At 50.7% G+C, this 24,545-nt stretch overlaps 2 protein-coding genes and 1 long non-coding RNA gene across 5 annotated transcripts in view; 2 read left to right on the top strand and 1 right to left on the bottom strand.

Annotated features, from left to right (window-relative positions):
* Positions 1-2,422: 2,422 nt before the first annotated feature.
* On the bottom strand, positions 2,423-11,003 carry NOB1 (NIN1 (RPN12) binding protein 1 homolog). Its single transcript, XM_073308348.1, has 9 exons — positions 10,886-11,003; positions 9,590-9,722; positions 8,498-8,631; positions 6,622-6,693; positions 5,890-6,033; positions 5,477-5,674; positions 4,455-4,552; positions 3,772-3,916; positions 2,423-3,108 (listed from the first exon to the last, which is right to left on the bottom strand). The coding sequence occupies exons 1-9, from the start codon at positions 10,985-10,987 to the stop codon at positions 2,839-2,841; spliced, it is 1,296 nt and encodes a 431-aa protein (XP_073164449.1). The 5' UTR covers positions 10,988-11,003; the 3' UTR covers positions 2,423-2,838.
* Positions 11,004-11,114: 111 nt separating this feature from the next.
* The window catches only part of WWP2 (WW domain containing E3 ubiquitin protein ligase 2), a 93,635-nt gene continuing 80,204 nt past the window's right edge, over positions 11,115-24,545 (top strand). For 2 of the 3 annotated variants that reach the window (XM_073308344.2, XM_073308346.2), the window contains exons 1-2: positions 11,115-11,189; positions 18,638-18,722. In XM_073308344.2, the coding sequence (XP_073164445.1) occupies positions 18,653-18,722 (70 nt within the window). In that variant the 5' untranslated portion in view covers positions 11,115-11,189; positions 18,638-18,652. The remainder of the gene's footprint in view (positions 11,190-18,637; positions 18,723-24,545) is intronic. The other variant, XM_073308347.2, reaches the window with a different exon arrangement.
* Positions 18,735-23,877, top strand: LOC140896471 (uncharacterized). Its single transcript, XR_012154556.2, has 2 exons — positions 18,735-22,389; positions 23,268-23,877. It is a non-coding gene; the product is annotated as an uncharacterized LOC140896471 (long non-coding RNA).

Raw genomic sequence — 24,545 nt, forward strand, 5'->3', positions numbered from 1 at the left:
GCACCACACATCTGATTGGGTTTTATGCCAGACTTGTTAGCAGAGTTCATTAGAGGCAATTTCATTAACAAGCTTCATCTGAAGTCACTGAGGCAAACTGCAGCACAACAGACCTTTAATTGGATTCTACCCACTTCCTACAGAAACGCGGGGGGGCATATTCTCCAGCTATAGGAAGCCTTATCCAGCTATCCCTGCACCACAGATTAGGTGTGCTTGTAGTGCTGGCTTGCAGGCCTCCTTTAGAGGAAGTGACACCTCGAAGTAGCGAGCTCTCAGAAAAAGGACACAGTTCAGTGAAGATGCTGAGCAAGGTGACCTCCTGAGGGTTTACTCTGCTGCCGGTCAGTGACTAGAGGCCATTTCTAAAGAACAAGAGCATTAGGAACTCCTGTGACCCCCAGAACCCCTCACTGCAAGCTGGTAAAGAGTCAACTGTTCTATAAGAGCAATTCCTATCAGGCCTGACAAACTCGCTACACCTAACACACTAGTTCCTGGTATTTATCCATTGTGTCTTGTAAGGTATCAAATGAAAGGTGGTGACACACTGGTCATCATAGGCATTGCAAGATGTATGTATGGATGGCGTGTAAGGAGTTGTGTAGCCACTAAATAGGTTTTAAACTATGTAACCAGGCCCAGTTGACAAACAGGTGTTTCTGCCAGACCAACCATGTCTATTCACTTGCCCCTGCTTAAATGAAGCACTGTAAGTCATAAGAACACAATGGTAGCTGAATCTGCACTTCAGGTCAACATGAGAAGACAACAGAGACTAAATTGTTTCAGGGCTGCAAAGACTATGAACTTGGGGTATCAGAGGAAGGCACAAGGAGCCTTGTTTTGGCCTGCACCCAGGGAGTAACTGGGCAGTGTTGAAAATGAAATTAATGAAACATTAATGAAAATGGGATCTCAAGCAGGGTTTGGTTGAAAGCACTGCGAACGACAGTTGGGTAAGATACATTCCTTTAGACAAGGGCTTAGCCTGTTTAGACTAGAAGCACATTGTACCTTTTTGTTTTATCTGTAACCTGTTGTTGTTCTTGCTCACTACGTCATACATCTTAACTGTTAATAAACTTAATTTGTTTTCACTAAGTTACAGTGGTGCTGAGAGTCAGCTGAATGGAACAAGCCTGTGTGTGTATCCCCCCCTGGGGACAGCTGACCGGGTCAATACCCTGAGCATCCAGAGATAGGGGCTGGGAACCATAGGGGATTGTTTGTTAGGAGGCAGGGACTGGGGTACACAGTGTTAACCTGCAGGGCAAAGTAGGGCTATGCTAGAAGCAGCCTGAGAAGAATGGTTGAGTGGCTAACAGACAGGATTGGTGGGGGCTGATACCCAAATTAGCACCAGCACATGCGTCTCTTGCTGAGGCAGGGGGGTAATAGGAGACTTGGTTCTGGGCACCCTGAGAAAGTGTCAAAACTCCTCCCCAGGGTTTTACGCGATCACAGCCTTTATTTCCAGTTTTACCTTGACCACTCAGCCTATTCACATCCGTCCCACTGCAGCAGAACTGGGTGAGGCTCCAAGCCCTGCTACACCTGAATATGGACCTTCTGCCTAACTTACAGGAAGCTCGCCAATGGATTTGTAACACAGGTTCCTGAGGGTTCTGTCTGGATGCTCCAAGCTGTGTTGCTCATGATGCTGGTGCAGCTGTTGCTCCAGCCTTGTTGTCTGAGGCTACTTTCTGAGATGTTAGTTTGTCATGGGTAAATATGAAGGAACAGACTACCTCAGCACCCAGCTTCTGCCCTTGGTTATGTGGTGAGGTTGCTGTTGTGGCAATGCAGGTAATGGCTATCAAGCCCAATGGGATGGGTGAAAACTCTACTCCTGTCTCTTCACAGGGAATGGACTAAGGAGGCGTGGCTATTGTCCATCCTATGCTGTGTGTACAGAGCACAGAGTGTAGGCAAGTTGCCTTGGTGTGTGCATACAACACTTAACCCCCAGTGAAAGTTGTACTTCCTGCAGTGAGAAAGAAGCTGGATAGGTCGCCCAGCCAGCACCAAGAGAAGCTGTCACCCTTAACTCTCCAGCAGGCTCTGGGATCAAACTATCTCAGCAACTCACAGATGGGAGCCGGAAGTCATGGAAAAGCATGTGGCTTCCTCCAGCTGCACATACTGGCTCCGGCAACAGCACGGGCACCTTGAGCCTGATTGTCCTTGTTACGGATCCCTCACCACTGACAATGCGTACATCAGACACGACCACCCCGCTTGGTCTCTTAATGGGACTCTGAGCACTAGCTGCATTTCCAGCATCTTCAGGCAAGGGCCAACATGGGGCCAAGTTCTACCGTTTACTACTTCCACAGCTGGTTCAGTCAACCATCTGTACCTTATTGGAGTGTAGCCAACAGCTCCAGGCCCTTTTCCACTGGAAGTGAAACACATGAAATGCAATTCCCTTCTTTATTAGAAATGCTGAAGTGTCAGACGTGGTTATACAGCTCAGGAAAAGCAGCAGGAGTGGATAAAAGGCAGGTTTGCTTTCCAGATCTAGTTTGATGAAGTACCACCTTCTTCCCTCCTGCAGCTCAGAATCCTCATCTCAGCGAATCACTTAACAGACTCAATGCTGCCATCCAGCCACAGGTGTCTCCTGGCTCACTAGATGGCCAGCTGAGCATAGAAGCAGTGGCCCAAATGCCCTCTGAATCCAGCCAGCACAGCAAGCTTTGGAATCACACTGGGATGCCCTGCGACAATTCTTATCCTTTTGAGACCAGACATGAAAGTGTGGCATTGCTTATTGCCCTGAGTCAACAGCCCTTCCCTCATGATGCAGCCAGATCACACCTGAGTCCCCTCCCTTCATCTCTTCCTCACAAACTTCTTGGTCGCTATGTTAGGATTCATGCGCCGCCGGCCTGCACCCAGAGCTGCATCCCGGATCTGCAGGTTGGCTGCACGGCTATAGATATCGTTTTCGGCAAAGGGGGAAACCCCTGCAATGTAATCCGGGTCAAAGACATTGGTTTTCTGCCTTGCCTTCCGGGAAAGCCGCTGTTGAGGAAAGTGCTGGTCCTCAGCCAAGTGGGGGTTGCTGGCGTGTTTCCCCCCTTGGGGCGCAGGTAGCGAGTACTGCGAGAAAGAGTAAGAGTCATTAAGGAGCAGAGTCCCCTTGCAAAGCTAGGACATTAGATGGAGGCTGGCTCCTCCCAGGAACTCATCCCCAAATAGTGAGACTCAGTGATCTGTGAAGTGGTGACTGGATCAGTTTACGTACCTCCATAGGGCACCAAAATTTAAGATGGGGGGGCTCTTCTATCTATCAGACAAAGGTGTAATAATGGCTTGAAGTTGAAGCTAAACAAATGTAGGCCAGAACTAAGTGAGGGTAACTAACCACTGGAAAAATTTACCAGGTTCGCGGTGGATTCTCCAACACTGGAAGCTTTTAAATCAAGATTTTCTGAAAGATGTGCTCTACTTCAATCACAGCTATTGGATGCAGAAATTAATTCAGGGAAATCCTATGGCAGGAGGCCAGGCCAAACTATCACAGTGGTCCCTGCTGGTCTTAATCTGAGAAACCCCTTCCATGCCAACAAGCCATAGCACAAGTGAAACCAAACCCTGTATTGTTTCACCACTGGAATGTGAAAACATCCCCAGCAGGCCTCTGTGCCTGGGGCCCCAAGCCATTAACAAGAGACCTCAGTGCTCTCACTCAGTGTTGTTAGGCTGTCATGACCGCACACCAGCCAGCATGTTGTGCCTAAGGCCCAGTGATGAGCTACTCACCCGAAGCCCTCGTGTGTTCAGGACCTTTGGGTTGCAGGAGAAGTGCATGTGGAGGGTGCCATCGGCACCCACGCTCACTGCAACTTTTTTCAGTGTCTTGTTGCCACAGTGCGGACAGAAGACCCTGGTCATGTCAGACGTTGTCCTAGAAAACCACAGAAGGGTTCAATGTTCCAGTGTCCCCGGGTGGCTGCAGCACTCTCCACAAGCTGGATTCTAGCAACCAGCTGGTCTGGGCTCAAAGTCCCAAACCCTCATAAGAGAGGATGGAGCCAGTCTGTACAAAAGATCCCAAAAGAGGAAGGCAACCCATGGAGTTAGGTGATGCGCTGGCTTAATGCACCTGTTTTTCATTACTGGAGTCTCAGGACCTAGGCTGCAATCTGAATGAGTTTGTTCAGTCCAAACTTAACCCATGACAGGCATTTATCCCCCCAAATATACTCCACCACGGAATTTGGATAAAGCAGCCGTCCCTGCTCAGAGGAAGCCCAGGACGAAGAGGGGATAGTACTGGTTAGAACTGAGATACCTGGGCTTAATCCCCCTGTCTGCACTCAACTGTGTTGTTTAAAATTTATATTGCACCACTCAGCTGGCTAAGCACCAATGACCCCCTGACACCTCCCTGGCAAGAGTAACGCTGCTCTTCACTAGCAGGTTCAGATGCTTGCGACACGTACTTGAAGCAGCCATGACAGCGTAAGATGTAGCTTCTGGCTTGCCGGATCAGCATGCCATTCACTGCCAGCACGTGGAGACCCATCTGGAGCAGAACATTCTATAAAGAGAAGAAACAGCCATGGGGAAAATCCTGTAGGAGGAACCTCCAGGCAGCTCTTAAAGGCACCAATCAACATACAAACAACAATGCACATTGACAGAATTGTAGCAAACACATACAGATGGCAGGCCTCTGATACAGAACCAGCTTCGTGGATGGCCTAAAGATAATTCTGGGAGGAGATGTATGCCCAAAGCTGGGTGAGGCATTATTGCTCCCCAGTACAGCTGAAGGCACTGACTGCAGCCTTGGAGTCTTGTTACCACAGTGTAGACAGAAGAGCCCACAGGGGTCCATCTAGCCTAGGAACCTCTCCCAGGGGCCAGTACCTGCTGCAGCAGAAGAAAGTTCAGGAAACCTGGTGTTGGACAATTTAGACAATAAACTGCCCATGGAGGTGTGTCTCTCTTCCTAACCCCTATTCGTTAGAGGTTAGTTTATGCCCTAAAACCAGATATTGACTATTTACCTAGCTTTGTTAGGGCCCATCTCTTCTCTAGAGCCGACTAACCAAAATGCCATTCTGCAGTGATGCAACAGCCTTTGTTCACCCCTTTTCTCATTGGGCAGGCAAGTGCATTACAGGGCAATAGAGTGCAGATGTTTCTGGCATTCCACTCGTGCTTAGGTGTCCCCACTGACTCCATGTTACAAACTGACCACTGAAGCCAGTTTCAGACCCAGGTACTTTGCTTCTCACCCTGTGGGGTGTGTGTGGGTGTGTGTTTGTGTGTACATACTTCATTGGTTTGGAAAGCCCTAATGAATTACATGCCCTAGTTCTCCTCCTTTATCTGTTATTTTGCTGACTTGCTGAGTGATGTCCAGCAGAAGTGGAATCTTCTCTTTGCAGAAGCCCTGCTGCTTTGACCTCCATTCATCTAGGCATGTTATAACTGCAGTCACCCAGTCACTCCTTACCTGCATGGCAAAGTCTGTGGTCACACAGCCGACCTGCACATTGGCAGGAGCATCACAATGCCCCATACCCTGCTGGATCCGTTTGATGTTGTCGGGAGTTATCCAGCCTTCACCATCATCACTGTCCCCTTCACTTCCATCCTCCCCAGACTGGAGAACCACCGGTACCTCTGGGCTAATGGAAACCGTGTGAACTTTCTGGAAGGCGAGAGACACTCAGTCAGATGTGAGCTATGCATCACCTAGACAGACAAGATGAGTGCTGCCGGAGAAGGGGGTACCAACTTAACAGCCACAAAGGTAGACAGGAGTGAGCCAGCAAGAGAATCCACAGAAACCAGGGAGCAAGGAGGCAGCAGCTAAAATGAACTGGGCAAAGAATAGGGAATTAAAGAGGAGACTCTGCCTCTCACCTGCAGCTCCTGCAAGTCCTCTTCAATGCTGGGCAGAGGGTTCCTCCAGTACAGGAAGGAGCTGAACTCTTGGCTCTCCTCTGCTGCTGCACACAGGCCACTTTCAGATGTGGACAGACATGCATCTTCCTCCAAGTGCTTGGACTAGGTTTGAACAAATAGAAGAAAGTTAGTGGGACACAGGAAAGTGTCTGCACAGTTGATTGCTGTATGACTTTCATGTGTGAAAGTCTGAGCAATTTAAAATGACTTTTTTTTTTTGGGCTATCTGGTGTTCTGTAATGTAATTCAAATGAGAAACCCTACATTCCAGTTACAATCCTGGAATTAGTTACCAAGGGTTGGTAACTTAACTTTCAGGTGTTTAGGAAATGCTGAATAGTGACTTTTTTCTGTATTGTACTTTAAATAAATTACCAAAACAATTGAAACTGGTGTGATTTTTATAGTGCATTATTTTGACAAAATATGCAGAATTTTTTGCAGAATTGATTTTTTTTTTTGGTGCAGAATCTCCCAAGGAGTATATTCTACCATTGACTTGTGTGATTTTGGACAAGTCCTGAACATCCCTCTGCCTCAGTTCCCCCAGGATACAAAGATCTTGGCCTATCCCACAGCAGAGGATGAGCCTTCATACGCGTGGAAGGCTCTTTCCCACCCCCGCTGCCCATGCTAGCGCCCTGCATCGGCGGATGCGAGACCACTGCCCTAGCTAATGCACAGAGTGACCTTGGAAGGCAGATGGAACCCAGCAACGCGAACAGGAGCCTCTGGATGCTGGGTGGTGGAGCTCAGCTGAACCTGTAGGGGATTAAGAGCAACAGTGAGTTTGGCAGGCAGAGCAGAATGCATGACGAGGGCCACCCTGGGCTAGTTCCTAAGCCAGCAACACAGGGATGGCCTGGGGCATCTCTACGAATCCTTCCAGCAATGGAACTTAGTTGATTTTAACTGTTTTCCAAACCAGAATGGAAGGTGTTGACGAGCAGGCAGCTGACTGCGCTTTAACCGACAGCTAGAAACAAGCTGTTACAGTTCTGTGTTCAGTCCCCAGGATCTTTCAACTATGTAATGTTTACACTACAAGGCAACTTAGTTCATAAGCTGCGCCCCAAAACTCGCAGGTGAGGGATGGAGTGTGGAGCTGGAGACTGGGGGGGAGGAGCACACCTTTGGGGGGGAGGGATAGCTCAGTGATTTGAGCACTGGCCTGCTAAACCCAGCATTGAGTTCTGTCCTTGAGGGGGCCACTTAGGGATCTGGGGCAAAAATTGGGGATTGGTCCTGTTTTGAGCAGGGGGTTGGACTAGATGACCTCTTGAGGTCCCTTCCAACCCTGATATGCTATGATTCTGGGACAGATTATGAATCCTCTCTGGGCCAAATCTGGGGTTTTTAGAGCCCCTTTATGTAGCTTGGCTCTTTCATCCAGCATAAAGGAGCCAGAGTGGGGCTGTAGATATCACCTGTAGTATATTCATAAAAAGTGACAGACTTCTAACACGTAAATCTTTATGATTCCATAGCTTATTAACTGACAGCTGTTTACATGCATCATAATGTATCTAATTTTTTGCTCTATACATTTTATAGAGACTGGAATTATTTGGAGGAAGGGTAGGGGGAAAGGGGACTACAGCCATGGAAGTGTAGGCATAGGGCCATGGGGGGGAGGGAGGTACAGGGCCACATGGTGATGGGGGAGGGGTGCAGAGCTACATATGGACAGAGGGTGGCTAGGTTGGGGTACAGACACATGAGGATGGGGTACAGAGCCACATGGGGATGCGGGGAGTGGGTGTCTGAATGGAGGTGGAGGGACACATGGGGATGGGGGGAGTGGGTGAATGAGTGGGGGTGGAGGGACACGTGCGCCTGACTGAATGGGAGAGGCTAGGGGTCAGCTAGGGTCTGCATGGGAGAAGCTCCCTAACAGTCCCTTCCCACCCAACAAAAAAACCTGTTCCGTACTTTTCCCACCCATACTCAACAACCCTCCAAGTTCACACCCAGGCTCCTTCCCAACAATTTACTTCCCTCTCTTTGCTCCCTTACCCCTGACTCCCCCCAGCCTTGCACTGCTTCTGGGGAATGTGGGAAATACAGTTCTGTATTGTAGTTTAAATTAATTATTACTCAAAGTTCTGTATTAATATGCCTAGTAAGGAATCTATTTGTCAAATATTTTCTGAATTTTTGTTGTTGTCTGTATTGTTACAGAAATACTTGCTGACACATTTTGAAATAAATGACCAAAAATAATTAAACATATGAACGGCCATAGTGGGTCAGACCAAAGTTCCATCTAGCCCAGTATCCTGTCTTCCAACAGTGGCCAATGCCAGGTACCCCAGGGGAATGAACAAAACAGGTAATCACCAAGTGATCAATCCCCTGTCGCCCATTCCCAGCTTCTGGCAAACAGTAGATGCAGACTGAATTTTACATCAAGAATAGGGATTAAACATCCCCCTCACCTTTCTCACGAATATACACCCTCACCAAACACCTTTGAAAAGCCCACTCGCTCCTGAAGACAGTAATTCTGAAGGACCTACACAGCACGAGGGTAGTGGATTGAGTTAGTCACTCCAGGAGAGTTTACCTTTTTTTCTGGCTCTGTCTTCAGATGAGCCACCCCAACAGTCTCTGCCTCCAGCTGGTAGGTCAGGGCTAGCACCTGGAGATCTGTGGCTGACAGACTGGGGTAGTCGCCAGTCTTTTTTGAAAATTCTGTTACTATAACAAAGTGAGAGTGCCGTCATTGGGGGATTCCACCTGGGTAAATCCAACGTTTAGCAGATACATAGATACTAATAAGCGCTTTCACAGGCAATTAGAACTTTCAGCAAAATACAAAATACAGAGGTTGGCTTGGGGTAGCTGTAGAGGCTGCTCTTTCACTTGAACCATTCCCATCTATTGAGAATTCTTCCCACAGCCCTCACCCTCTTAAGGGCATTTTCTTTTTAAATCTCACCCTAAAAGCTTTTCTTGCAGGCCTGGGGGTAGCTCTACATAAAAACGGTCTGGGCTGCTCTATCAAAGAGCATTTATCTGCTGAGCTCAAGAATATTTGGAAAGAATCCAAACGTAGCATCACTTTTCTCCTGAAAAGTGACAGTAAGGTTGTTTTAGGCTCAAGATGTAGGTTCTAGTAGTAATGGGCTAAGCAGCTCAAAGACTCCTACAATCTGTCGTGCCTCTCTTCATCTATTACAGCCACTAGAATCATTTAGATGTGACAATGATCCCCTCTGTGGAATGTTTGAAATAAATTCCATGAGAATAGTTTTATTTGAATGCTAACTTTCCCCCAGAGGGATTTCAACCCAAAGACCACAGCCTTGTGCTACTGCATGAGAACTAGGAAGCAAAAGTGGTTAGAAACAAAAGTAAAATCTGACTATTCTGCTGTCCTAGGTCGGGTGGGGAGTAGATTAACAGCAGGAATGGTGAGAGTATGTTGGGACTCTTAAAATTGTTCGTTTCAATCACAGGAGCTAAATAAAGAAATGGGGCTTTCATCCTGACATTTGCTCTAAGGCTATGTTTAATGGAATCCAAGCACACTTTCGATGATGAAAAAATACCTATTCAGAGAAAAGCTGTACAAGTGCCAGCCTGGGCAGGAAGGATACTGAGTTAGCAGCTAGGACAATGCTCTGCTAGTTATCCTTGAAGCCAGCTCACCTACCTAATTTAACATACTCAGGGAAAGGCTGTTTGAAGTGAAGCTGGTAGGGCAGCACGGCCAGTTGTCTCCTGGTTTCCTTGTCCCGGATTTCACTGACCACCTCCTTAATAGTATAAACGTTTCTACCGAAGTCCTGTTGTATGAGAGACACAAGAATTCCTGCTATTAGGAACAAACAGACAAATGACTCCGATTCCAAGGCCAGAATGCACATGGGGATGCCCAATCCCCACAGACAGCATGGTGTGGTTCCAAAGCAGCTCCATACACAGCACCCATCACTATGGAGCCAGGTGCTGAAACACCCCAACCTCCTCCCGCCCCATAGATGGGAGAGGGGCTGGCAGGCTCAGGGAAGGCTTGGCTCCCCTGCTCTGCAGCCACTGGCTGAGACAGAAAGGCAGTGTCTTGGTGGGACCACTGGATGATCAAGGTATGAAAGGAGCATGCCATTCTGAAGAAGCTAAATGAATTCTTCGCATCAGCCTTCACTGCAGAGGATGTAAGGGCGATTCCCACACCTGAGCCATTTTTTTAGGTGGCAAATCTGAAGAACTACCCCAGATTGAGGTGTCATCAGAGGAAGTTTAAGAATTCATAAATTAAACAGTAAGAAGTTACCAGAACCAGAGGATATTCACCCGAGAGTTCTCAAGAAACTAAAATATGAAATCAAAGAACTATTAACTGCGGTATGTAACTTATCACTTAAGCCACGTCTGTACAAGATGACTGGATAATAGGTAACGTGATACCAATTTTTATAAAGGCTCCAGAGGCGATCCAGTCAAAAAAGCGAACAGAAAGCCGGGCACCGTCAAGGGACAGATGAACCAGATCAGATTGTTTCTCTATAAATCCACGGTAGGCCCGCAGCTTGAAGACCGCGCGCAGACGTGGTCGCCCCATCTCCGAAACGGCGGACGGGACTTGGGAAAGGTTCAGAAAAGGGCAGCAGGAGCGGGTGACGCCTGGGCCCCGCTTCCGCCGGGGGCGAGATGAGAGACTGGAGCGCGCAGGCTGGCAGCGAGCCGACCCCGGCGACGGCAGAGCGGGGCAGCAGAAAGGGACGGGGGGTCCTGACCCCGCCCCCAACGCGCGGCGGCGGCCCGGCTGCGAAGGCCCGAGGCACCCCGGGGAGGAGCTCGGCGAGTCGCCCTGGCTGGTCCCCAGAGCGCCGCGCGGCGGGGACGGCTCCCGCCATCGCTGCCCGGCCCGGCCGTTCTCGCCGGCCGCAGCGTCCCCATAGGGCCCGGCCCGCGGGAAGCGCCCCCCGGCCCCGCCTCGCCGCGGTACCTGCAGCGGCGCCCCGCGCAGAAAGGCCCCGGCGTCCGCCACGACGTGCTCCACCGCCGCCATCTTGGCCCTCGCCGGGTCCGCGGGCCTGCCCCAGGGCATGCCGGGAGCGGCCGCGTTTGTGGGGCCGCGATGCATGCCGGGACTGGCGCTGTTTCGTTGCCATGGTGCACGCCGGAAGCGGTGGTTCCCTCAGGCCCCGTACGCAGCTGCCCCGTGACACATTTCCGGGCTCCGAGTCAGGTGGGGAGCCGCTGTCACATGACCGCGATCGCAGCCGGAAGTGGAGCCGAAGCCGTCGCCGGTAAATACGGAGGGGGCTGGGCCGGGCCTGGGGCGCGGGCGGGCGGTAGCTCGTTCGGAGCTCGGCTCGGCTCGCTCGCGGGCCTCCTGGTCCGGCCGAGGCGCCTCACTGGGGCATGGCGGGAGCGACCCGGCCCGGCCCGGCCGCGTGTGGCCGGGGGCTCTGGTCCGCCCGGGGCCGCTAACCCGGCTGTCCTGGGCCCAGAGCGGCCCCAGCGGGAGGCAGAGCAGCGGCTAGTGGCCTGTGGCCAAGGCCGAGTCCCGGCGCCCCTGCGGGGGCAGAGCGACTTGGGCCCCCTCGGGTGCGATAGGGGAGGCTCGGCTACCCCCGGTGGCCACAGCGCGGGGCCGGGGGAAAGGTCTCGTCCCTTGTCCTCCCCCTGCAGCCCGTGGATCCTCGGGGCTGCTGGACGGGGAGTCCCGCTGTTGCGTTTTGTGTGGGGCGGCGGCGGGGCCCGCCCAAGCTGCTGGCGTTGCTGTGGCAGGGGAGATTCCCAGGGAGTCTCGGTGTCTCTGTGCCAGGCTTTGGGGCTGCCGGGCCTTGCTCGGCAGCCTTGGCCCCAGCCCTTGGCCGAAGGAATGGGTGGGCTAGTAGAGAGTCGGTGACCCTCTCTCAGGCAGGAGGTGAAAAGGCGCGCCCTGGTGTCTGAGCTCCACGGGGATAAGGTAGCATTTTACACCTCACATCAGCTGGGTGAGGCGGGTCCCATCCCAAAGCTTTAGTCTGACTAGGGCACAAATAGGCAGCTTGGCATCAGCATGTTTTATCGATGTCTCTGCCTCATGGCCTTTGCATCTCTTTGAATCTCAGCTGGGTGCTGCTTTCCCTCTCTCCTTGCTGGCGTTCCCTCTGTTTCTCTGTGGTAGGTGAGCTTGCTACCCCACTCCAAAAGTAAATCGCTCATCTGTCACCTCACCTGCCACTTGCCTTTCCTAATTAGCATGCGTAGGTGGGTCTTTTGCCCACTTTGGATGGGCTATCACCAGCAGGAGAGTGAATTTGTGTGGGGGGGTGGAGGGTGAGAAAACCTGGATTTGTGCTGGAAATCACTTTAGATAAGCTATTACCAGCAGGACAGTGGGGTGGGAATAGGTATTGTTTCATATTCTCTGTGTATATATAAAGCCTGCTGCAGTTTCCACGATATGCATCTGAAGAAGTGAGCTGTAGCTCACGAAAGCTTATGCTCTAATAAATTGGTTAGTCTCTAAGGTGCCACAAGTCCTCCTTTTCTTTTTGCGAATACAGACTAACACGGCTGTTACTCTGAAACTTGCCAAATTAGATCTGCCAAGCTGATTAAGCCCCGCCTTTCACAAATATTGTGCTTGATCTGTTGCTGAGCTTCATTCCTGGCTCAAATTCTATGGCCAAGGGTCGCATTAGTTGAGAAGGATTCTTCTGTTACTCTGATCTTTGTTCCTCCCTGAGAGAGCCACAGTCCTAAAACAATAGATGGTGCTGCCTCAACATGTCCATGAGTAGCTGGCAGCTTTGCAGTTCTTCTATACTGAGATGGGAGCTATGCTGGCTGCCTGCCAACTTCCGTCCTTCTCTGAGGCTAAGAGCCAGTGGGCTCCTCTTTTCAGCATTCATATGGCAGCAGCCTGTAGGGAGGCCGCAGAAAAATAACTTAACTTCTTTCTCGCTCATAGGCACAATTTAAGACAATAGGAATGGCCATAGTGGGTCAGACCAATGGTCCATCTAGCCCAGTATCCTGTCTCTGACAGTACCAGTGTTTCAGGTCATGTACATTATAGGGCAGTTGGATTGATCCACCCCTGTATTCCCCTCCTAACTTCTGACAGTCAGAGCTTTAGGGTTGCCCCAAGCATGGGGTTGCACTCCTCACCACCTTGGCAAATAGCCACTGATGGATCTTTTGTCCCTGAACTTATCTAGTTCTTTTTTTAACCCAGTTATACTTTCATTGCCAGAGGATGTTGTGATGGCCAAGTTCCACAGATTGATTGTGTTGTGTGGAAAAATATTTTCTCTGGTTTATATTAAACGTGCTGCCTATTAATTTCCTTGGGTGACCCCTGGTTTTTGTATTGTGGGAAAGGGTAAATAACACTCTCTTTCCCCCCCCCCCAATGATTTTATAGGCCTGTATCATATCCCCTTTAGCCATCTCATTTCTAAGCTGAACAGCACTTATCTCTTTAATCTTTCCTTGTATGGAAACCATTCCATAGTCTTTAACGTCTTTCTTCTCTGGACCTTGTCCAGTTCCACTATATCCTTTCTGAGCTGGGATGACCAGAACTGGGCACAGTATTCAGGTATTCTGATTCTGCAGATAGCTCCATGGCTGCTGCTCAGAGCTTCCACAGCAGTGGAATGAGTCCTAATCCATCTTCTTTGTTTGCAGCATTGCTGTTCTGAAACCCTGGGGACAAACAATGAAATTGACACAAGGGGGTCAATTTAATTCTCCTGTTCCTTGGGGAAAGTGCTAAGCAACAAAGGTGGCAGGCATTGGAGTTATCTGCTGGGGATGGAGGGGAGATGCAGTGGAAATACCTTCCATGCAGCTGGAGGCTGGGGAAAGAGGTGGGGCAGCAGATACACTTTGCCCCCCACCTTAGTAGCCCCCCCAGCTCTTGGGTTGTGGGGCGGGAGGAGAGGCAAGAAAGGGAGCGAGGCCATCCCTCCTGGAAGCCAGTCAAGGTTTCAGGTGTGACACTTCATTTACTTCGAAGCCAGAAGCTGATCTGAAAGACGCCCCAGAGACCGCATCCCACCATAAGCCAATTGCTCTTAGGTGGGTGAGATTTCGTGTTTGCCCCTGCCTAGTAGGTGATTAGTAAATGTTTCCAGTCCACAGTGTGTTGTACATGTGCCCTGGGCAGGGCGTATGTATTCTGTGGCCATGGAATTTGTTGCAGGCACCGCACCCTGCCCCAGCATTGCGCTCCAGAGTCTGACTTCAATTTGCAAACCTCTCTAGCCCCTCTGGCTGTGAAAAGCAATACCTGCTGTGTGCAGGCTTGGCAAGTCAGCTTGCATCAGTAGCCTTGAGAGTTGTGGACTGTCCCATTCATCTCAACGGTTCATTAGCTTTTAAATCTACCAATAGCACGTTGATGTTTAGCTGTTTCACTGTTAATCAGTGCAGCAGAAACATGCTCGTTCCAACGTCACTCACTATCTCAGGTGCCAGAAGTCCCCAGCTTCACTCTGACATCACTGGGCACTTGCGTGTTCTCAGTAGAAAGCTTTGGTGCATGCTGAAAATGTAGCAGTGGCGTAAGAAATATTGAATTCTGTTACTTCTACAGCTGCATTAATCCAGGTAATGCAACGGAAGGGAGAGGGTCAGGCAGTGCTTACAACTAAGGTGACCAGGTGTCCGGTCGAAAAGGGACCCTGGCGGCCCGGATCACCACTGCAGACCGGGCCGTTAAAAGTCCTGTCAGTGGTGCTGCACCGCGAAGGCAAGCTAGTCCCTACCTGTCCTGGGACGCTGTGCCCTGGAAGCAGCCAGCAGGTCCGGCTCCTAGGCGGGGGGCCCATGGGGCTCTGTGCGCTGGGGACTCTGAAGTATCTAGGACAGCAAGATACCATGTGGATTGATTTCTTCACCTCCTGTGTAATTCCATGCAGGTCCTCATTCTGAATGTGCTGGGAGCTGCTGCAGAATGAGAGCAGGCAGTCTTGCTGCGTGCAGCCTTCTTGCTAAACTGCAGATAGGAGGTCCATGCCAAATGCAGTGGCCTGTGAGCAGCGCTTTCACAGACAATTAGAACGTTCAGAGAAATACAAAATACAGAGGTTGGCTTGGGGTAGCTGTAGAAAGCTGCTCTTTCACTTGAACCATTCCCATCTATTGAGAATTCTTCCCATAGCCCCCACCATCTTAAGGGCATTTTCTTTTTAAATCTCACCCTAAAAGCTTTTCTTGCAGGCCTAGTGGGAGCTCTACATAAAAACTGTCTGGGCTGCTCTATTAAAGACCATTTATCTGCTGTGCTCAAGAATATTTGGAAAGAATCCAGACATAGTCCACCTTCTACAGAGGATGCAAACCATTGCTGAGCAAACTGTTTTAAAGCAGCTTGAATGGGGTAGAGGGGCCAAAGCCTAGATCACAAGTGAGGGCCAGTTGGTATCCTCCGTCTTATACATTCCAACCAGCTCACAGCTTGGCATTAGGGGTCTGTAGAGGGTTTGGACCTGGGATGAGATGCTGATTTAATCGAAATGTGTGTCCTTATCTAATCCTCTACCCTGCACAACCACTAAAGATCCTATGATGATCTCGGGGGAATGGATGTTTGTCCTTGGTCGAAATGACCCCTCGGTTCTGTTGTGGTTTGCTACCTGGATGCTGCTTCCCCCAGAGGTGGCTGTATTTTGGTGGTGCTCTGTGAATGTAGCTTGTGAAGTGCATTGGGATCTGTCAGGGTGAACAGAGCTACAGACATAAAATGCTGTCCTAGTGTTATCAGTCTGTTTCCTAACTGTGCAAGTGCGGCTGCTTGTGTTGGTCATGCAGGACTATTTATAAAGACTTCTGGATAATACAGGGTAGATTCCACTTGCCTGAGCCATGCTGCAGAACTGTCAATGAGGACAGGAGACCCCTGACCCAGAGAAAGAGCCTTCTCTGAATCCCAGTCTTCAGGACTTATGAGGGAGGGGCCATCCAGTGGGGAATCTCAGATGGCGGGGCTTGGGATCCAGCCAGTAGAGATCTTAACAGTGAGCCTGGACCTACGAAGAGGCCACCTTATGGAACTAAACCCTAATGAGAGAGACCTGGGCTGCCCTTGAGGGCTCCCAATACTCTCCCTTGTGATGCTAGGCCCCTCATTTCCTCTGTAGTAAGATAGAATCACAGATGCATGCGTAGGACTGGAAGAGACCTTGAGAGGTAGTCTAGTCCAGTCCCTTGCACTCAAGGCTGGGCTATGTAATATCTAGACCAGAGGTTCTCAAACTGTGATCTGCAGACCACCAGTGGATTACAAGCTCCATTCAGCTGGTCCATGGATCGTTCCCTCTCAGGTGCATGCCTGGGTGGCTGGCACACGAGAGAATGAAGGGCCACCCACCTAATTCATGGAGCTCTGCAGGCGTAGCTCCACTAATGAGCTGCCTGGACCCTGGAGAAGACACACATGTAAGTTGAGGAGGTGGCCTTGGGGAGTAGGTGGGAGGGGGCAGTGCAGTGAGAAGAGGGGGTGCGGGAATTTAGGACGTGCAGGGCTATGACAGCCAGAGAAAAAGGTGACTTTCCCGAGCTCCAGGGCTGCGGCTGCCGGGGAGAGATCCCCCTCCTTCCCAGCCCCAGCTCAGGGGGGGCTGCTGTGGCGCGGGAGAGAGGGCACATCCATCACATTAGAAAGGTAAGACTAATAATAAAATATGAGTGTTATGCTTTTGTTTGTAGAACAAAAAAGTTAAGTTTTTTTTTAATGTAGCGCTTTTATCCAAAGTGCTTAACAATAGTTAGCTAATAGTACAAAAGACATTTGGAAAGATCACTAAGTGATCTGCCGAAACCCTCAGCAATTTTCAAGTGGTCTGTGGGAGGCCGGGGGGGATGTTTGAGAACTACTGAACTAGACCATTCCTGACAGGTGTTTGTCTTGTTAATCTTGTTTCTGTCAGGACTTCCTAAAGGATCCTCAAGCTGTTTAGTCACATACACTAGTCACGAACCAGCCAAATGCAGCCAGTATCACTGTTCAGTGGCGAGGGGCAGAAAGTGAAGGCAACTGTGTCCTCTTAACCTTGGGGGGACACCTTTCTCCCTGTGCCATGCTGTTAGAGTTGTGAACAGCAGATGCCTTTGAGTTTGATCACCCCAGGTGGGGCCTGTGGGCTGAGCAATCTCTGTACTTTGGAACACTCTCCCTGCAAGGCCTGAGTTTATTGCCCTTCCAGTTCCGGGCACTTAGCAAACCCCAGCTGCTGTGTGGGTATTGGGCATGGGCTGAGGGGCAGTGGAGGTTGGGGGTTAAGCAGCCTGTATCACTTGACTGGTGACTAAGTGAAGTTTGCAAGCTGTGAGGAAGGGGAAGAGCTGCTGCTTTGGCTGGATCTAAATTCATTTGGTGTTTAGAAGTCAAGGGCATGCAGAGCTTTTGACAGGAGCCCTTTGGTGTGCGGTATGTATGAGACCGAAATAAAAAATGACCAGTTGAATAACCCCAAGGGTGCTTATGGGACTAGAACATGGATTTTGAGTGGTTGTGCAGGGCAGAGGGTAGATGAGACATATTTCTATTAAGTCAGCATCTCTGCTCAGACTGGCGTGACTTCCTGCTATCCCAGGTCCAAACTCCTGCCCAGACCGAAACAGACACCTGGCCTCTTGCCAAAGGTGCCCGGTGCTCTCTAATGATAGAATAAATGGGCCAAAGGAATTAACATAAACCTGTCATTGTCCAACAAAAAACAGTGCTAAACAAGGGCTGGGGTTTAGTATAGAGAGACCTCACCCTGCTTGGTGCCCCGGCCAACACATTTTAACCTTTTATTGAAGGAAGGAAGAAAAGAAGGAAAACCAGTTAAGGCCCTGGGAATGTCAAGTATGAACTAAGGCTTCCATCTGAACAATGGCAGGTTTCAGAGTATGTCCCTTGTTCCTGTACACTGGAAAGAAAACCCCCTTTCTGAGTCTCTTAGATGACATCAAAGATGGCAGGCAGTACTGTCCTTGTGGGGAAAAGAGAAGCTAGCTGGGCTGGAGCTGCTGCTGTGGCTATAGCCCAAACCCATTTCATCCCAGGTGGTGGTTGGGATTTAGCTGGAGCTGGTCGGGGTGGCCGTGTTATCTGTGTCCCTCTGTCTGGTCAGGATGTCTCTCAGGATTAGGATGATGAATGCCTGGGGTCCCAGGAGATGGTGGGGGTGGCAGCCATGATGGTGAAGCTCACTTCAGTAGCCTCTGTCTGTGCTTCTCTCTGTTCTATCAGGGACCCCGAAAAGGAGTGGAGTGTGGCATAGCCCACCCCGTTATTATTTGTCCAGCAATTAATCCTGATATCTGACACCCCAATGTTCGTTCATTAATTTCTGGTTTCATACCCTTCTGTTTTTACCGACCATGTTTTCAACCTAGTGCTTGAATTGTATGGCTCTTTGTGTGGGCTTGTTTTCTTTCTCTCGCTCTCTTCCACTTGTTTATAACTTTCTTTATGGAAAATAAGTTGACCTACTTTGCATGGTAAATTCCTGAGCAGGCAGAAGTTAGAGACCAGTTCTCACACCTGTAGAAGATAGTGGTGCCCATGCAGCAGCATTGCTCCCCGAACACCACCCAAAGGGGGTGGTTCACTGCTGGTCCATTGTTGAATCTCTGGCCCACTGGGGTCTCCCATCCTGGTAGTGACAGGATCCCTGGAGATCCCAGCCCCCAGGTAGCCTGGCTGTAGCATTGAGCTCTCACTTCTCATGGAGCTGCACTAAGGTGTCGTGTGTCTGTTTTCCAGTCCCATGGTGATGACATGGCATCTGCTAGCTCCAGCAGGGCTGCGGCAGGGCTGGCCTGTGAGAAGTCCCAGCTCACTGTGAAAGGTGAGTAGAGCCGCAGTGGGCACCCCGGGAGTTGAGGTGGGGAAGCAAGCGCTCTGTCTAGGCCAGAAGATTCTGGTCCTGCCCGGGAATGTGGATTTTCAGGTGTGGCTTGGCTTGTCCTAACTTCCTTCTCCAGTAGCCCAGGCAGCTTCAGACAAGCAAATGCCTGTCAGTGACAGCATGCTCCCCAGGGGGGGAGCTTGCCCTGTGGGCTCCTGAGCCTGTGGCGGGGGGAGAGTCATTGTTGAGTGAAGGCTGATATTGCACCAGTCCAGCCAGAGACTGGATATGCCCAGGAGAAGCATGGTGTCATTCTGTGTGGAGCAGCCATGACTGTGAGAGCCTACCTTAGGGGAGACACCCTGTGACAGGGTGCTCCACTCACTGCTGGGCTGGCGCCTCCTCCTGGTCACTCTGGGGTTAGCTCTCGAGGTCAACACTCCCGTCCACGGTTTGCACGCCGTCACTCCAACTGTGGTCTGCAGCTCCAGGACCCTCAGTGTCGTCTTCATGACTTAGTCATCTAAGCGGGGGGCTATGTTCCCCCTTCCGGGGTTCAGTCCAACAGCACTGCTGGGCAGTCTGCCCATTCACTGCCCCAGTGCCACTTTTGCAGCAGCTGATAGGGGAACCTGGACCTGCCCTTATCTCTGGAGTCTCATTCCTCCAGGCAGCAGTTCTGGGCTCATCTCTCTGCCTTCCCTGGACTGCTTCCTACCTCTCCGGTTCCCCTTCTTTCTCTGGGGGTGCCAGCTCTCAGAACCCTCCTTTCTCTTCCCAGGAGTGACTGCTGCCTGCCTTCCCAACTGCCCCCAAACACTCCTCCCTCTTCCCAGGGAGTGACTGCCCTTTCTCAGCAGCCCAGGATGTAGCCCACTAACTGGCTTTATTGGCCCTGCCTGTACTTGCACCGGTGAGCCTCTCTAATTAGCTGCCTCCAGCCTAAAGCTCCCCTGTTTGCAGCCTAATTAGCTGACTGGGCCCACCTGGCCCACTTAGCTGTTGCAGGGCTAGTGTGGGTAGCTCACCCCATCACACTCCAGACAAGTGGTGTGTTCTATAACTAGATTTCACCAAGCCAGTAACAAATATGAACTTCTGAATCATTATAAGTCCCCTTACACTCTCCAAGCTATCTTGCCAGCCAGACAAACTGGCCTTAGTGATAAATGGTTACTTACACCAAAAATCACACCACATCAGGTTGCTTCCAGTCCCAAGAGACCAGTCTCTTACCCCAGGTCAACTGGTACCCTGAGATCTTACACCAAAGACTATGCCCATAGCCAGTCCTGAAATAAACCATCTAAAGGTTTAACAACTAGGAAAAAGAAATGAGTTCTTTACAGGTTAAAGCAAGCAAGCACACATGAATTACCATCTAGATCCTATGAGTGACAGAGTTGTAGTGATGTCCATTCAAGTGGCTTTCAGAGCAGACCCAGGAGGTAACTCCAGGGGATCTCTGGCTTCAGTTTGGGTTTCCCTGGCCCCGGAAGTAGAGCCCTGCATGGATACAGAAATTTGGATCTGTATCTGTGGTAGTTAAATTGGATCCAACCCATGATCTGCACTCCATCTTTTATGTAGATCTGCAGCTTCACCCATGCCAGCACCCTCTAGCGCAGAAATTCTCAACTGGCCGTGAGAGCCCCCTGGGGGGCTCTGAGGTGGTTTCAGGGGGTCTGTGGCCCTGCGGGGCTTCAGCCCTGAGCCCCAGTGCCCCCTGCAGGGCTGAAGCCCCAAGCCCCTTGCTGGTGGTGCTGCGGCTCAGGGCTTCAGCCCTGTGGATGGACCCCTTGAAACCGCAGACCCCCGTTGAGAACCACTGCTCTAGAGCCCTGTGTGGGTAACAGTTTGGATCTGCAAAGATGGGAAACAACTGCATCCTAGAATCCAGATAACTGCAGATATCTGGATTTGCAGGGCTCTACCTGTAAAGCCATGTCAACCCTACCACTTATGTCGGCAAAACTTTTGTCGCTTAGGTGCAGAAAAAACACACCCTGAGCAACATAAGTTTTGCTGGCATAAGCACTCATGCGCACAGTGCCATGTCAGCAGGAGACACTCTCCCACCAACAGAGCTACTGCCACTCATTGGGCTGGTTTTATTATGTTGACGGGAGAGCTCTTCCAGTCAGCACAACACAGCTACACGAGTGCTCTTGCAGCGGCAGGGCTGGATCCAGCCCTGCTGCTGCTAGCTTGTAAGTGTAGGCATGGCCTAAGAGTTCAAACAGCAAAAGAGATGGAAATTTTTCTGTGACTTTGTTTGATTTCCTTCATTTCGCTTCAGAGTCCATAAGAGGAGCTTCCTTGCACGTAGCTTTTCCCAGGGGGATAGGGCCATTAACCAATTCCCTTGTATTGTGATGTTCCTTAGTGGCCCATCTGATTTTGATAGACCTTCTAGACGGGTGGGGGCATGAGTCTTGTGCCTGGATTCACAAGTTCAGAGCAAACATTTTCCAGGTTATAAAGCAAAATGTACATATCTTGTAGCATGGAATACCGACATTACAAGCGAGGGTATGAAATGCTTGTAAATTGCTGTGTGCATTAGAGTCTAAGCAGCACTAAATACATTCTTATAAGACCAATACCTGTGTTAAGCGATACTAACCCACAGGCGAACTGGTCTGGTTTGTCAGCTCTTCGGTAAGGCCTGTAGCAGGAGCTGGCGTCTGGCCCATCAGCATCACACATGGACTTTACCCCGAGGGCCAGTGCAGCAGAGTGCAGATTAAGGGCATGGCTACACTTGCGAGTTAGAGCACATTAAAGCAGCCCAGCTCGCTCTAACTCACAACACGTCTACACTGCAAAGGCACGTAGAGCGCTCTGACTCCACGGCTACAGCGCTGCTGGTCTCCACCTCGGCGAGTGGAATAACATTTGATGCGCCCCCTGCTGGAGCACCGCAGCACCAGTGTGGACACCCTGGTCTGTCGTTGCTCTGTGATCGGCCTCCAGAAGTGTCCCACAATGCCTGTTCTAGCCACTCTGGTCATCACTTTGAACTCTACGGCCCTGCCATCAGGTGACCAACCGTCAAACCCGCCCTTTAAATTCTCTGGGAATTCTGAAAATCCCCTTCCTGTTTGCTCAGCGAGGCTCTCAGCGAATCTCCAGGTGACCATGCCTCCACGCGCCAGGCGAGCCCCAGTATGGAGCAATGGCGAGGTGCTGGCCCTCATCAGTGTTTGTGGGGAGGAAGCTGTCCAGTCCCAGCTGTGCTCCAGCCGCAGGAATTACGATACCTTCGGGAAGATATCAAGGGACATGATGGAAAGAGGCCATGACCAGGACGCACTGCAGTGCAGGGTTAAAGTGAAGGAGCTGTGAAGAATGCCTACCACAAAGCCCATGAGGCAAACAGCCGCTCCGGTGCTGCCCCTGCGACCTGCCATTTTTACAAAGAGCTGCACGTGGTACTTGGGAGCGACCCCACCTCCACTCTGAGTACCACCATGGACACTTCAGAGCACAGTCCAACAAGGCAGGAGGAGGAGGACCAAAGCGGGTGTGAGGGTGCTGAGGAGGAGGAATACACCCCAGAATCCCTAGATGCATGCTGCCAGGAGCTGTTCTCAAGCCAGGAGGAAGGTAGCCAGTCACGGCGGCTGGTGTTTTGGGGAAGGACAAACACCAGAGGAGGTTCCTGGTAAGCGGCTTTTATTTTGGGAAGGAAGTTATTCAGTGCGGGCTCTTGGGGCAAGGAGGGTTAGGGCCGCATGCTTAGATGCGGAATAGGGCGTTGATGCGCTCTCTTACATTACGGTATTCCGCTTCAGTGATCTCTTCAAAGGTCTCATCCAGAACTTGAGCAATGCGCTTGCGCAGGTTTCATGGGAGAGCCACTGTGGTCCTTGTCCCAGTCAGGCTAACATGTCCATACCAGGTTTCAGAGTAACAGCCGTGTTAGTCTGTATTCGCAAAAAGAAAAGGAGTACTTGTGGCACCTTAGAGACTAACCAATTTATTTGAGCATAAGCTTTTGTGAGCTAGATGCATCCGATGAAGTGAGCTGTAGCTCACGAAAGCTTATGCTCAAATAAATTGGTTAGTCTCTAAGGTGCCACAAGTACTCCTTTTCTTTTTATGTCCATACCACTGAGCCGAGAGGGGTGGGGGGACCATTGCTGTACACAGGCAAGCTGCATATGGGCCAGGGTGGAAGCCACATTGTAGTAAAGATCCTCCCTTGCTTCCCTGGTCACCTTCAGCAGCGAGATATCTTCCAGGATGAACTACTGTGTAAAATCTGGGGACAGTGTTCAGTACAGGGGCCCTCTGCCGCTGTTGGCTCTCCCCAAGGCACAGAAACCCAGAGGACAGTAGAGCCATGAAAGAATCAGTCCCCCTTGCCCCTGTGCTTACTCACCATTTTGGGGCTCCTGGGGGTTATGTGCGCTTGCTTTGGGACAGGCAAATTATGCAATTGTGTAGACTGTGCTTGCCCTCCTTAAGTACGGGGGAATCATTGTTCTGTCTGGTGTGAACAATGCTGTCTCTGTTAAGTGTTGTGTTTTGCCTTTACAGATGCAACCTTGAGATCTCGGCCGTCTGTGTTATCACCGGCTGAGAGGCTGCAAAGAATCAGGAAGAGGCCACATAGAAGCAGAGGACATGCAGCACTCCCTTAATGAAAATCAAAAAGTGCAGGAGTGGCGGGAGAGTGAAAGGGGGGTCCACCAGCAGAATGCGGATTGCCGGCACCAAAGCACAGAGCGGCTGATAAGCATCATGGAGCGCCAAGCGGACTCGATCCGGGCGCTCGTAGCCATACAGGCGGAGCGCTACCGTGCCCCCCTGCAGCCCTTGTCCCAAAACTCTTTCCCTTCTGCCACCCTGTCACCTCCAACCCACTTCCCCAACATCTGGGTTCTTATCACCACCAGCTGCCTCCAATACCTGTAGCTTCACCACCCAGCCCTGAAAACTACGACCCTGACCCACTGCACTCAACCCCCATCACCACGCAGTGTAGCCACCCTGACGTGCAGCACTCATTGCACAGCACTCCAGACAGGACGGCTGGGTTTGATAATGGGACATATGCAAACCTATGATTGTACCATTCCCCACCCTACCCCCTTGCCCTTTCTGTTTCCCAAGCAGTTGTTTCTTTTCAATAAATGCATTTTCTTTTCATTACATGGGTTTTTTTTGCTTTGAAAAAATTCTTTATTGTTGCATAACATAAAAGATACTTTAGTTCAGGAAAGCAACAGGCACTGCAAGTCAGTGTATCATACGTAGCAAACATAGATTCCTGCTAACACTGGAACCACTGCACTTCACTCCTGTGCAGGGCACCAGACATTACTGGTGGCTTTCAGCCTCAGATTGCTCCCTCGACGCATCCCTAATCCTTGGAGATCCGCGCTGGGCCCCTCTTAAGAGCCCTGCTCTCTGGCTGTTCAAATTCAGCCTCCAGGTGTTGAACTTCTGAGTTCCATGCCTGAGCAAATTTTTCACCCTTCCCTTCACAAATGTTATGGAGGGTACAGCACATGGATATAACCGTGGGGATGCTGTTATCGGCCAGGTCCAGCTTCCCATACAGAGTGTGCCAGTGGCCCTTTAAATGACCAAAAGCACACTCCACAGTCATTCTGCACCTGCTCAGCCTGTTGTTGAACCGCTCCTTGCTGCTGTCAAGGTTCCCTGTGTAGGGTTTCATCTGCCATGGCATCAAAGGGTAGACAGGGTCTCCAAGGATCACAATGGGCATTTTGACTTCCCCTACGGTGATCTTCTGGTCTAAGGAAAAAAGTCCCAGTTTGTAGCTTCCTGAACAGGCCAGTGTTCTGAAAG

This window comes from Lepidochelys kempii, chromosome 12 (genome assembly GCF_965140285.1).
Source record: "Lepidochelys kempii isolate rLepKem1 chromosome 12, rLepKem1.hap1, whole genome shotgun sequence".
NCBI lineage: Eukaryota > Metazoa > Chordata > Testudines > Cheloniidae > Lepidochelys > Lepidochelys kempii.